This window comes from Gambusia affinis, linkage group LG20 (genome assembly GCF_019740435.1).
Source record: "Gambusia affinis linkage group LG20, SWU_Gaff_1.0, whole genome shotgun sequence".
NCBI classification, from domain to species: domain Eukaryota; kingdom Metazoa; phylum Chordata; class Actinopteri; order Cyprinodontiformes; family Poeciliidae; genus Gambusia; species Gambusia affinis.
The window spans coordinates 8313440-8327709 of record NC_057887.1 but is presented as its reverse complement, the minus strand read 5'-3'; the positions used below and the strand labels follow the sequence as shown (position 1 = coordinate 8327709).

The following is a 14270-nucleotide window of genomic DNA, read 5'->3' as shown; positions in this document are numbered from 1 at the left end:
CATTTCAGATATATAAAGGTCGGAGACAAGGAGTGCGAGTACAGCCCCAATTTCCGCCTCATCCTGCACACCAAGCTGGCCAACCCTCATTACCAGCCGGAGCTGCAGGCGCAGTGCACCCTGATAAATTTTACAGTGACCAGAGACGGACTGGAGGACCAGCTGCTGGCGGCAGTGGTCAGCATGGAGAGACCTGACCTGGAGCAGCTGAAGGTAAGAAGAGGCGGAGGAATAATATCTGAAACTGTTGGGCAACAAGGATGTTTTTCATAAATGTCAAAAGAGATGTAAATGTGAATCTGAGGAGACCTGAAAGGAGAACATGACCCACTCATCGGCTTTCATCAGAGGATAAACAACGATTTGCGTTATGCTGGCTGAGTTTTACGCCTAACATCTCCTCTGAGCAGGTATAATTAAAAGAAACAGACAGAGAAGTGCGAGGCCTCCACAAAATGGGCTTAGCCCTCCCGCTTGTCATTATCCATCTTTAACACAACGTGTCAGCGAGAAAACGTCTGTCTCGGAACATCACAGGAGGCTGCGAGTCTGGGCTCTTTGATTCAAAGACAATCAACTAGCGCCTTTGATTAACGCCTGGTGGATGTCTGATAATTATGAAGCTTACTGTAGGGTGCCTACTTAGGGAAACTGCTCAGCCGGATGCATGTGTGTGCCTTTGCGTGTATGGGTGTGGGTGTGTATTAACGTGGGAGTGCATGCATTGTATTGTGTGCATACACAATACAATGCATGCATTGTATTGTGTGTGAGAGTCAGTGTGAGAGTCAGGATATAGTGTGTGCTAACATGGCCTGTAAATGAAATGGAGTTAACCAAAAATTTGATCCACTTTAAATGTGCAAAGCATAACTACAGTACAGACCAAAAGTTTGGACACACTTTCTAATTGAATTCAATGAGAAGGTGTGTCCAAACTTTTGGTCTGTACTGTACATTAGAAGCATATTGTGATTTTCTTTTATTTTTCCATGTCTTGCATCCACTTTTAAAGGAATTTCACAGTTTTAGCTTGTGACACAAGTACAGGCAAGCATGAGAAATAAAGCAGCAGCAGATTTAATATTAGAGCTATTAAAACAATGCATTCACTCAAGATATGCTTCCATTTTTACTACGGCTAGCAGTAGTACTTATTACCATGTGTTTCAGTTTGCCAGGGTCAGACAGGAGCTTTAATCTGACATCCTAAAAAGTGTCTGACATCCTAACATAGTGACTCAGTGGTGTAGCTGTGGTGGGTCGGTTTTTAACCCTTGGCTCTTATAAAACTGTCCCAGAGCAGATCTCAAACTTTTATTCATTGTGACTTTGAAAAGGAACTGTTGACGGTGAGGGGGGTAATTATGTTATTCAACTCTGATAATGCATGTGACAAACTCGGCACACTGTGTACAATAGAGCACATTTCTGGGCAACTTTAAAAAAGTAATGAGCACCACATAGTTATGATATACGCAGTATATGCCACTGTGTGAATGTAAATGGTGGTAATTAAAGAAAAACTCTCTTGATCAAAGCGCCAGTGCCTAACGATGCCTCCATGCCTTCTTATCCGCAATCTGCTCGTTTCATGCGAGTTGTTTGAAAATGGATTGGCCAATGGCGCTACCGTATCACAGCAATTAGTCAACACATTGACACACTTTCTGTGTCCCTAAAATGCGGCCCTTGTTAGTTGAATGGAAAGTCAGAAATCCCCTCCTTACTCGGAACGCGTCTGGCTGCCGGCGGTGTCTTGTAGAGATTAGAGTGGAAGAAATCACAGGAACCCTGTTAGCGGCCCTTGACAGATTTACTCGAAGTAAATCCGCTTTTGCATTTTTGATGGCTTTTTTTGTGGAGTCGCACTTGTTTTTATCTGGACTTCCTGGGCAGTTCTTCATCCAGACCTATCGCTGTCGGGTCACCATCCATGGTCAGATCTTCATTCTTGACGAAGGGGAGAGACGAAGAGTTAGTGGGGAGAAATGGCAGAATGCCAGAGATATTTTCAGCCTTGTGTCCTCTCAGCAAAATATTCAGTAGAGTGAAATTTGATTTAATGACGCTTGTTTAATTAGCATTTCTCTCAGATCAGATGATACAGAAAAAAAAAGAAAAAAAAAAAAAACAAGATCTGGAACTCGCTTATCATTTTAATTAACAGTGAAACTTTGAGGGGGTGTCGGGGTCTCTGTGCACTCCCAGGCCTCCTTATATCTGAACACGGCTCGTTCAAAGAAGCTCTGAATGGCTTTTTGTTGTCTGTAAACAACCCAGAGTGATAACAATCATCACAATGACAGAGGAGCACAAATTGCCTGTACCTGTTTATATTCCTCCAATATCTCTGTGCTATAATACCTTTAATGAGGTTAGCGTTGCTGCTCAGGCATGAGATGATTGCTAGGTGAAGGAGCTAGTTTTTAACCGAGCCAAATAAAGTACGGCAGGCTTAAAATATCAACATGCCTTTTTCTTTGGATCTGCACAAGGTGGGTGTTTGTTGAGGGAGGGTTGTATCTACATACAACCTCTTCCCACCAAAGTTACCCCAGCTTGTTTTTGTCACAGTGAACTTGTGCATTCTGTGTCGCATTCTTGCACCAGACTGGCTTTTTCACAAACCTCCTTCATTAATGAGAGAAGTGTAATGCTCCGCTTCCTAAATTACCTTAACAGGGCCGCATCGTGCCACCCAGTAATCATTTGCCAAAAGAAATGATAGATGTAATATCTCATTTTAATACCAATTAGGGTGTTCTGCTGACTGGTTAATTGTTTGTTTTTCCCCGAAGCTGGGGTAATTACAAGTACAATGTGCCAGAGGAAAGCTAATCGTTAAAAACTGACTCATTACTGCATCCAGTTGGGAATGTTTCGGTGCCGAAAGCTTTTCCCCCTCAAGAGCAGTGAGTGCAAGCATGTAGAAGGTCACAGTTGACTCCGTCCACCATATAAAAATAAAAAGCCCAATGTGGTCATTTCTGACTCATGCAGAAACGTACTTAGCATTCAAAAATAATACCAATATATCCTGTTTGGAAGAAGAAGAAAAAACCTTGAGGCTATTACAGCGTCTTTCAACTCCAACCTGGTTATTAACAACAGATTTAGAGCATGTAATACTATCAATCCAGAGGCGCAATACATTTTTTAAAAGTTAAATGAATTTGCTTTCATGCAAGTAAAATAAAATATTGTTGCTAAGATGGATCTCTTAATTCAACTCCTCCTTTTGCGTGATATAATTGCAGGGGAGGAGAAAAGATGTAATATTCTCTGGTGATTTTTTCTAAAGTTTGTTCCTTTAAAAAGAAATGAAACGTCTCACTTGTAATGATGGTTCAGTATTGATGAAAACCCAAGAAATGTGAATAAAGTAAAAAATTAAAAGAAATGAATAATGGGTGCAAGTCCATCCCACTTTTCAGTGTTCTTGAAGAATAAGCAGATGTTTCTCATTCAAGGTTTTACAGTGCTTAGCCCCGCCCTCTAATCACTGCAATGCAACAGTCATCCTCTAACAGTCAGGCAGGCCACCAGGCTCTACTTGTCTCCCCACCACGGTAAATGTTGTTTCCACCTACGTGCTTTGATAAGAATATGTCGAGACTTGGGTCATGTTCAGTATTTCTCTTCTTCCAACCATGGAAGATGGAGTTGATGCTTAGTCGACTATTTTTTGGTAGCATTTTGACCACAGGATTTTCCTCCTTTTGAATCATTTAGAGGTTCACTGGCGCATCAAAACATAAGACACAACCCCACTAACAAATAATCTTAGCAAGGAAAACTGTCATTTGAGGCGACTCAGAAGACTTACGTTCTGATGGAGATCTTTCTGTACATCCTGATTAGGATGTTCTAAGCAGCAGCTTCGATCCCGGTTAAATAAACTTCCTCAAGTGCCACTTAAACTTCACCTCCCTCCTCAGATTTTCTGTGGAATTAAGATCTTGGGACAGACTAGGCCATAGCCGTAATCTCTGAATTATTTAGCCTCTCTGTTTGTCTCTGGATGTCATGTTTTTAGATTTGGATTTGCTAGCAGCGTCATACATGCCCCACTTTTAGTGTTCTGCCTTAAGAAAGAAGATTCTCGGCGAAGGCACCCTTGACACACTTGTTGAGGACAGCTTATGTCCTCAACAAATCATTGTTTTTCACAATACAGCCATCCACATAAACTTTGTGCAGTGCTAATCTAATGTTAGCATGTTCACTCCCGTTGTTTTAATCTGGTTTGATTCCAGATTGTTTTTATCTGTATTTTTTTTTTTTTTCATTCAATCGTATGCAAACAGCAGAGCAACAACAGGTCTTGGGGGCTGAGTTTCTCTAAGACATTTTGGTACCAATCGGTTAAAAATTCTACGATCGGCAACCTGAGCTGATATCCCGAATCAGAGTGGGACATCTTTAGTAATGTATTAATTTTTATTTTAGATATTTTTATTTTCGATATTTTGACTGCACTGTTATATGTAGAAATATTTGAACCATTTGATGAGAATCTAGCTCTCCCTCCTTATAATGAAAGAACCAGAATTCAAAGGTTGCAGAATGAGGTTTTAAGGGAAACTTCAGCAGAGCCGTTATTAAGCAGAAACACGAAGCCTCCATATGCTGAAATGAAGGACAAAGCAGGATGAAACAATGAAATACTTTGCCCTGTCGACTTTGTTCTCACAACGCCACTCAACCACAATTCTTTGAGAAAAAGTTGAAGTTTCTCCTCTGACACTATTATGTTTTTAAGCTAGAACAAAGAGAAAAGACTGTCAGAGTCGAAGCTGTTTTTTGACGGCACGGTATGTTAATCCATATAATGTGAAATTCTACGTCCACCTCCTGCCCGGCGCCTGTAGTGGTCCATAATTAAAGACATTGTGTTTTGCAAGAGATTAGTCATTATCGACGTGGGTGGGTGCGTGGTTGTTTGGGTAGTTCCCCATCAAAGCTCCCTTCCCTCCTGTTTGAATCGATGGCTTCCCCACGCTGAGGTCGGCTGGCAGAAGTTAGAGGTGGGCAACCAGACGAAAGCGAGTTAATCCAACTCCGAGCTCTGCCTTTATGTGTCCTTACGGCAATGCAGAGTGTATTGACCACTTCTGCCTTTGAGGCGCCCTTCAGTATAAATGTCCTCGTGTTGACCCAGCATGTGTAAAATTCCTCACATTCAAATGAGAAACCCACTAACATGTCGAAGCTTTTTACACCAAGTATTTCTTCCTCTCTTAGTCCGACTTGACCAAGGAGCAGAACGGTTTTAAGATCACCCTGAAGACGCTGGAGGACAACTTGCTCTCCCGTTTGTCCTCAGCTTCCGGAAACTTCCTTGGAGACACGGAGCTCGTGGAAAATTTGGAGACCACCAAACGCACCGCTGCCGAGATAGAGCAGAAGGTTTGATTATATCTTTATGTGTTAATGAAATATGTTGCTGATAGATTTACAGTAGCATGTTTAGTCCCATTGAACCCTCTTTGATAGGAATCTTTACTTTTAGGCCAAAACTAACTTTTTCTGGAAGTATTCATAACTTCATCCGCCTTGACAAATACTCAATTTGATCTGAAGAAGAGTAGTACAAGGCTTTGTCCTGCCACCACCATGTTTGCTTGTGGATGTTGTTTTTTCTTGTTTTAGGAATATGTGGTGTAGCTTTTACACAAGACATTTGAAAACTGTGGGGCAAAAATTCATGTTTTTCATCAGACCATTACTTTTACTTTGGAATAAAGCAATTCTGTCTTGAAATGCCATTATGGAGAACACAGAAGATCGTACAACATGGGCAAGGCAACCAGCACTTGTTGGAAATTGCCGCAGCTCTTTCAATATTTCTATTGGCCTCTTAGGAGCTTTCTTGGCAAGCAATAGATTTCGTAGCTGCTTTTCCACCATAATGCAACAGTAATAGTAATTTTTTTTTACCAAGTTCAGTTCCAAAATAATGCAGCAGTTTGGCTGCACGTTTTCAAAAAGTACACTAGGTGAACATATCTGAAGAAAACAAGCCATAACCATGATGAGAGACTAATAAAAATCTTCCCAACCAATAATCAAATTGTTTGCTAAATAATGACAAGACCATAAAACGATCTTATAAACCCACAAGCAACTAAAGAAGAACCTGTGGAAGTAAGTGTAAGAGCTGACCTTTACAGCCAAATTTCTCTGCCTTTGAAGAAGACGGCAGTCATGGGGTTCATAATCCTTCAGTCAAATTAGCTGCCAAATGTACCATGATCATGATCAGTTTTGATGGAGATGATCTAAAATCTCTTTTCAAGACTGTCTTCACACTAAAACAGTCCCGTTTGTTTTACAACTCGTCATTATCGCTGCTCTTTTATCCAGAGCTGTTTTCCCTAATGTCTTCAAGCATAATTGGGGGAAAAAATATTGCTTCTTGCTGTTTTGCTCCTTACAAAGTAACACTGTGACTCTAACAAGCTAATAAAAGGAAGCGGCGACTGTTTTCCGCCATTTCTAAACCCGTTATGGTGTATGCTTTGCAAGACTAAAGAGCCCATCGTACTGCTGAGATTTTATGTTGTCCATCCTTCTCCTCATCTCTGAGCCAGACTAACAACAAGATTGCCTTTTGCACCATCTGTGGTATTCTAGCCTCATAGCCTAAGTAGTACTTTAAAAATAATAACAATACATCCCTTCAATTTCCACACTATAACTTTATAAACACCCAAATTAATGTAAAGGATCTAAGTTATTGTCCATACTCACCAAAAAGCAAACAAAAAACACAGTTCTCTTTATCTAGTCCGTCCCAGTGCTACATTAAAAAAATAAAATCAGTGTACCACTTCAAAGTTCTAACCAGTCACACAAAAAACTTTAGGACACAACACATGAAGTATGTTATGCTCAGAATATGTCAAGAACCAGCAGCAAGGATCCGTACAGGAGGTTCCAGAGCAGAATGATGTCACTAATACTGTTACATCCTCAGGAAAAGGAACCAATTTCTTTCCTCTTGCAAGGAAGGTAGAGGCCTTAGGGTGACTAATAGTAGTAGGGAGGAAACACTGCTCATTCCTGAACTTTCTCTGACATTTTATTAAAGGCGTAAATAAAATAATGAGATCAGGGTAACTTAATTTAGTGAAATGACAAGGCATTGACTTGCTCTGAAGGAAAGGTGAGCTAGAAGACTTTTTTTGTTGTTGTGATCTGGAACTATATAGAAAAATAAATTAGCTCAAAATTACAAGACAGTTGTGGTTTCCTCCCGGTGTAATGAAAAAAAAAAAAAAAAGAAGCACCGACAGGAACAAATGTTGCATCATTGAAATACAAAAGTTTACTCTGCTTCTGCCAGAGCTAGAGAAACTGATGACTCACAGCAGAGCAGGTGGTTTTAATCAACCCACAGGCTCAGATAATGTAAAACTCACATGGGAACTTGAAGAAAAAGGAAAAAGAGCACCGAGCTTAACAGTTTCTTTGGAAATTTTGGACTTTTTAATATGCTAACTTAGCGTTCTATTCCACTGACGAGGGCATTTTCAGTCTGAGTTGTTTTAAATCTCTAAAGTTGGCAATAATAGATATAGGTCAAACTAGTTTAACTTCCGACACACTTCTTTGTTTTCCATCAAGCTCACAGGGATATGTCTTCTTCCTACTGAAAGCTATTTATAAAAATAACTTTCCAGAACTTCACCTCAAGAAATGCAAACAAACCCTTTGATGGTCTATCTGTTTATGCATCAAGGTTACTGCAGTTTATTATTTTTCTTCTTGAATATTTTCCGCTAATAAACAGTTGTTTTGCACTTGAATTGTGCAGGGCAAATCTAAGATTACACATGGAGAAATTATTAAATGATTCATCTTGGTCTCTTTTATTTCTACATCACAAAAGCCTGGCATTTGAAAACGGGCTTGTAGTCGTTTAAGAGCAACTTTATATCATTACCTCTTAGTAAAAGATTAAAGGCTCACAGTAAAAGTTAACAGACTCACATTTCACTGTAAGATTGTTCTCCCCTTTTCCTCCTGATTGGCCAACAGTAACTTGAGGCTAGTGTCGGCACAAACAGCTTATCAGAACTGCAAGCTTGAAATTTTCTAATGTGGATTTACTCTGCATAACACACGATGCAAAACCCCCCTCAGTCCTAGGTCAGTAGGTCACTTTGTCATCTAGTGTCTAAAATATTTATGCTGCAGAAAGTTTGTGCCAGTATACGGCTAGTAGCCTGTGCACCTCCTGTCTTCGTCTTGTAATAATTTAAATAAGTATTAGGTAAAAAATTTACTTTTTGCGAAGTTTATTACTCGGTCCTACCTAAACAAAAGTTTCAGTTCAGAAATTCTTATTTCCCCAGAGTAAATGCTGAATCATCTGTATGCAGAGCCATTTCCCACTGGGTTTTCTCTCTTTGAGTTAGTGCCCCCAAGATTCTCTTTTCGTTGTCAGAACGTCGGATCACGTCAGCTCTGTTTCTCATCTCTGTTAGATGTTTACTGATGTCGCCGACATTTTCTTAGAGCACACTTGGAAGAAAGGAAAGACTACTTTTGATGCTCTTGGAGTGCCTGTGAGAGAACGGTCGCTGCTTATGCAGATGTTCGTTTCTAAGCATAATTGCACATTCATTGGCTGAGAAAAATCTTGACGTAATACACGTATTCCATCCGTTCAAATCTACTCTTCACCCGAGGTTGAATTTTTGTCGTTCTGCACAAGTCAGTGGGTGCACTTCTTCATATTTCGGCACACTGTCTCTTTGTGTTTAAACTGTGATATCTTTACTGCAGGTGAAGGAAGCCGAGGTGACAGAGGCCAAAATCAATGAGGCTCGGGAGCACTACCGGCCAGCAGCGGCGCGGGCTTCCATATTGTACTTCATAATGAACGATCTCAATAAAATCCACCCCATGTACCAGTTCTCACTCAAGGTAGCCTCTCTATTGACCCACTATGTTTCCTACCCACCTCAAGGGCTCCCAGAGAGGCCCGTCTTTACACTCCCCGCTTCTCTTCTCTCTTCCTCCTGGTTCCATTTGCTCATCATGTTTTATGCTCTTTGGCCTGCTTTTATTGTGTTTGTGGCTCCCTAATGTGGTTATGTAGAGCGTAATGTCTCTCATATTGTCAGCCAGCGAGCCTGAGAGAAGGCAGCCTGAGATATGGTTTGCAATCACTCCCGACTCTTCAGGTAGCTGCCTCTGCACAACTTATTTCCCAGCGTAATCAAATGAAAACACATTCAGTTTTTACACCTTTGACCTTACATGAAATAATGTACATTATGAGATGGTTATTTTCTTCATGTACAGGGGTTTAAAGAAAAGCATAAATTTGATTAACTTAAATTGTACCACATTTCAGAGAGTTCAGAATAAGGCCAATCATTTCATAGTACATCAGCATGTTTTTTGGGGTTTTTTTTTTTCCTTGGACGAGTGAGTAACTAGTGCAATTCTTGTCAGAAATAAAGAATTACTGCTCTTGGAGAATAATCCCCTTGTAGCAAAAAGCAGAGAAAACTGAAAACAATTTTCTCTACTATTTGAAAAGCCTTGCTTCTCAATACTTAATATTAAAAATTAACTTTTTTTTTTTTTAGCTTTATATCATGTTATGTCATTCCGTCACCAAAAATAAACTTGGAGTGTTGCTTTGACTCATTCATGTGCGTTTGAGGAATCCTTGGCAGCCATTTGGATGTGCTTTACTGCCCGTTTATACAAAGCTCCGCCCATTTCCACAAAGCTCCGCCTTGGGGCTTCAGTCCCCAACATAGCTCCTGCCCCACATGCTAAAGAGGGAATGTTGTAAAAGGTAGGAGCTTCTTAAAGAGACAGGCCAATTTCAGCTTCAGCTACGATGCAAAAAATCTAATCTCTTTGAAGTCGTGTTTGATATATACATTTTCAAAGCACAAGGTAACATAGCTATTTGATTGTGCTATAAAATGGCACTGCGTGCCAGAAACACACTTATTCCCTGTTTTTAAAAAAATGATGCCGTGACGCTACAAATTTTAAATCAAGTAAAGAAAAAAAAAATGGAGCCGTAAACAACTCCACTGGCTTTTCTGACTGTTTGAAATCTTTGAAACATGGGCTTCACTCATCAGTTCATTTTCTGGATACATCACTCAATCATTTAATCGCTGCATAACTCCTTCTCTATGCACTGATAGAGAAGAAGCTATCAGAGTATAGTTCTAATAGCTATGCACTGTAAACCTTCTGTGACAGATGTGATGATGGTTCTAGTTTACCTTTTTATTGTTTATACCCCGGTACCTTCCTGTGATGGTTCACAAAAACCCGATCATCTGAAATTTTGTGTTTGAGTTTAGCCCTCTTTTTTTCTTACTGTGCTAAGTGCATTACATTAGAAACAAGTAACATAGAAACATCCAGGAAATCCTAGTTTGCATCACCTTGCCCGTTTTTATTTCCACCCCCCACTGTGCAAAATCCCCTTGAGCAGCAGTGACTCTGAACTCTTCTTCCATCATGTACTATTTGTGGCTCTTGGCGGTTGACTTTCACCTGCTGCTGCACCTGAGGATGGTGCGGATGACGAGAGGCATGGGTCCAGGCTATTCAATGATTCTTTCAGCTGAAATATTCTGTCATTGAAAAGCAGGGCCTGCATCTGTTCTGTCCCATTGCATGTTAAGCAAGTCAGATTAGGGTTCCACCTAAAATCGAGTTCCACAAAGTGCTGGACACCTAAGTTGCAGGGGTGGGCACTCCTGGTCCTCGAGGGCCGGTCTCCTGCAACTTTTAGATGTATCTCTACTTCAACACACCTGAGTCAAATAATGAGGTCATTAGCAGGACTCTGGAGAACCTGACTGCACTTGGGAGGTGATTCAGCTGTTGCCAATTTGTAGCCCTCTTGAGGACAAAATTATCACCATAAAACAAATCCTTCCATACCCAGTAAAGTGTATACAAACATTTTAGTTTCTCCCCTTAATACAAGATGTAAGCCAATGCTGCAGCTTTCCAAACTGTTTCAGCATCTTTCTCCTGGAAACCTGACTGTGTTCTCCCTGCTCCCGTGCATCTCCAGGCATTCGGTGTGGTCTTCCAGAAAGCGGTTCTGAAGGCCGACCCGGATGAGACTCTCAAGCAGCGGGTGTCCAATCTAATTGACAGCATCACCTTCTCAGCGTTCCAGTACACCACTAGAGGCCTGTTTGAGTGTGACAAGCTCACGTACACGGTTCAGCTCGTGTTCCAGGTAGGAAGGGTAGCTGCTTTCATCTTCTGCACAGTTTGTTTCAAAACCTCGCGTGGCGTTGAATCAGCTGCTCTCGAGACTGTGAGTCCTGTCTGAATCTAAACAAGCAGAAAGAAGCTGCAGTTTGTGTGGGAAATCCAACATTGCCCTCCTGCTTGTTGTGTCCCCAGATACTCCTGATGAATAATGAAATAAGCCCCACAGAGCTGGACTTCCTGCTGAGATATCCTGTCCAACCAGGTGTAACTTCGCCAGTGGATTTCCTATCGAACCAGTCCTGGGGAGGGATCAAGGTACGGAAAAAGCTACCACATTAAAACTTTTTCACAACAGGCATTTGTCAAAGTTATGTTTTGATATGCAAAGTGGCATTGTCAAATATTTTGTTTTGTCGGTTCATGAACAAAGGATAAAAGGAAATGCCACAACTTAAATGAGTTTGTGGGTGGACGCATATGCTAACATTTTTTATGCATTTTATTAAAACGAGAAACTAGGAAACAAAAAGCTTCATGTGTAACTCATAGATGGCTCTCCCGAAATGAGTCATTACTTAAAGAACCATCTCTGAGTTTGCTTGTGACCTCCTGCAGGAGTTGTCTTGTGTAGTTTTTAGTAGGCCAGACACTCCTTGGAAAGTTCTCTCCTGATCTATGTTTTCTTCCAGTTGTGGATAATGACTCCAACTGTGGTTCACTGAAGTCCCAAAGTGCTGATTCTAATGGTCTGGCAGTAATCAGGTCAGGATGTGACAAGTGAAATGGAACTCAGCTTTTAGGATTAATCACCGTTAATTTTCCTCTCCATGGGCTGCCATCTCATCGTGGTGAAGTTGAGAGTCCCAATGATCCTAGGAACTAGGTTGTCGGGGGCCTTACGACCCTGGTAGTTTCATACATATGACACACAAGCCCTTAGTGAGAGATCAGACAGACTGCAGTCTAAAGACTTCTGCTGATAAAGAACAGAAATGGAAACTGTTCTCCTTCAGCTGGACGTGGGTCACAGAGCACAGTCTGAAAAGGAAATGCAGATCTCTCTTTCTATGAACTCGTCAGTTATGGGAGGTGGCAACAGGGTTGGGTGCTATGTGGAATGGGCAGTGCTCACGGGCATGGACTTTGACCACTGATCCTCATGTACAGGAGCTGGCTCTTAGGATGTAAAATGTCACCTCAAGGTCTTTATAAACAAATGAAGGAAAAATGGAGCGGGAGAAGTGTGGTCTGCTTCTCATGTGAATGCTTTACCAATCTGTCATGGTGAAGGAAGAGCTGACCGATTGTTCTGCGTTCCTATCCCCATCTATGGTCACGAGCTTTGGGTAGTGACCAAAAGAATGAGATTCTGGATGCAAGTAGCCACAGTGAGTTTTCTCTTCAGGGTGTCTGGGTTCTTCCTCCCTTAGAGATGGGGTGAAAAGTTTGGACATCCAGCTCAGAGTTATGCTACTACTTCTCCACATTGGGAGGAGCCAGTCCAGGTGGCTCAGGCATCTGGATGCCTGGACTTAGGCACCGGTTAGGTGTTCCGGTGCCTCCGGGATACCTCACCTTCCGAACACGTCCCTCTGGGAGGCGACCCAGAGGAAGACTCAGGATTCAGTGGAGGTCCTAGGAAAGCCTTGGGATTCTCCTGAAGGAGCTGGACCAAGTGGATAAGGAGAGCAAAGTCTGAGCTTCTTTGCTTAGGCTGTTGACCCTAAAACCCAACCCCAGATTAATTGAAAAATTATGAACGAGTGTAAGGAATTTCTGATTTTGAAAAGGAAGAAATAAAATTTATCCAAATAGGTTGGCTTAGATGGCTTTTTTTCCTGTGTTTAATCATTGTTACTTGAAAACTAAAGTAAAATATAGAATACTGTATAGATCCAAACTCTTTTCCTGCACAGTATCTGAAATTGCTCTCCACATCTTTTGACTTACAGTTTGTGGAATTGCTTCATATGATGTAATCTGTATGCTCTTCCAGCAGCAACTCTCTGAGAACAGACAGCTCATAAAGATGCTAGCAGATTTCTAACATATACCCCAGTTTCACCTGGATCTCTCTCCTGATAGCATGTGATGCTGCGTGGAGTCACGCTACATGTGACGCCGAAGCATCATAACACCGAACAAAGCAGTTACGGCTTCTCCTGAAGAAAAAGCCGTCTTCCTTCGCACTGTTTCCTTTTCTTGTCAAATCAGTTTAGCAGCAAACCGAAGCCTAACAGCAGTAAGTCTGTCTGTTCGCTTCTTCTGTTCATAAATGTTTCAGGCTGTTTTTCCTACAATATTAACTTAACCTAAACCCCTCCGGCTTCTGAGAGAGCCCATCCTCACTGCACTCGGCGCACTGCAGATGTTTAAGGTCCCAGCTAATCAAATTCTGTCACTTGATTTTCTTATCGCAGCGGGAAACATAATCACTAGGAAAGCTTTAAAGGACGATAAGATCCTCTGATTGCTCGGCTCTCTTGACGATGTTACCAGAGGAGGAATCCCTCAGGACTGAGTGCGTTCTTTCTGAACAGGACTAAGAGGTTGCCACCCACCTGGGATAATTAAGCAAGTGAAGTCAGAGTGAAGAACTGTTTGCTGAGAGCCACCTTGTCTCATCTCCCTTCACCTCACCAGCTCTGACGGTGTGGAGTTCTTTTATTTCTTGACACCTTGTCTTCTTTACATGTTGGGTGGGGATGATTTCGGTAGCCTCCTGGTAGTTTATGCAGTGTGAAACATGGCATACACTCTTGCTATGTGTGTGTGTGTGTGTGCTTGTCATAAAGTGACTACCTGCTCAAGGCAGCACTGTGACACTGCTGTTTTCAACAGATGAGATAAGATGTCTGTCAGCTAGGGGCTTACAATGGAACCCCACTGTTTGTGCTGTGGATGCATATTTAGACTTCCTTTACCCCCATGCTGTTATAAAAGCGACTGTGTTTACTCAGCATTTTCTTTTGAATAAATGTTATTTAAATAAGCACGAGAGAAAGATAAGCAATCGTGTTTTTTTTTCTCCCCCTCTCTTTCAATTT

General features: G+C 41.5%; 1 protein-coding gene across 5 annotated transcripts in view; it reads left to right on the top strand.

Moving 5' to 3' along the window:
* dnah9 (dynein, axonemal, heavy chain 9) overlaps positions 1 to 14270 on the top strand; it is a 159836-nt gene that overhangs the window by 111239 nt on the left and 34327 nt on the right. For all 5 annotated transcript variants that reach the window (XM_044102455.1, XM_044102458.1, XM_044102457.1 and 2 more), the window contains 5 exons: positions 9 to 213; positions 5248 to 5412; positions 8797 to 8937; positions 11075 to 11245; positions 11416 to 11538. In XM_044102455.1, the coding sequence (XP_043958390.1) occupies positions 9 to 213; positions 5248 to 5412; positions 8797 to 8937; positions 11075 to 11245; positions 11416 to 11538 (805 nt within the window). The remainder of the gene's footprint in view (positions 1 to 8; positions 214 to 5247; positions 5413 to 8796; positions 8938 to 11074; positions 11246 to 11415; positions 11539 to 14270) is intronic.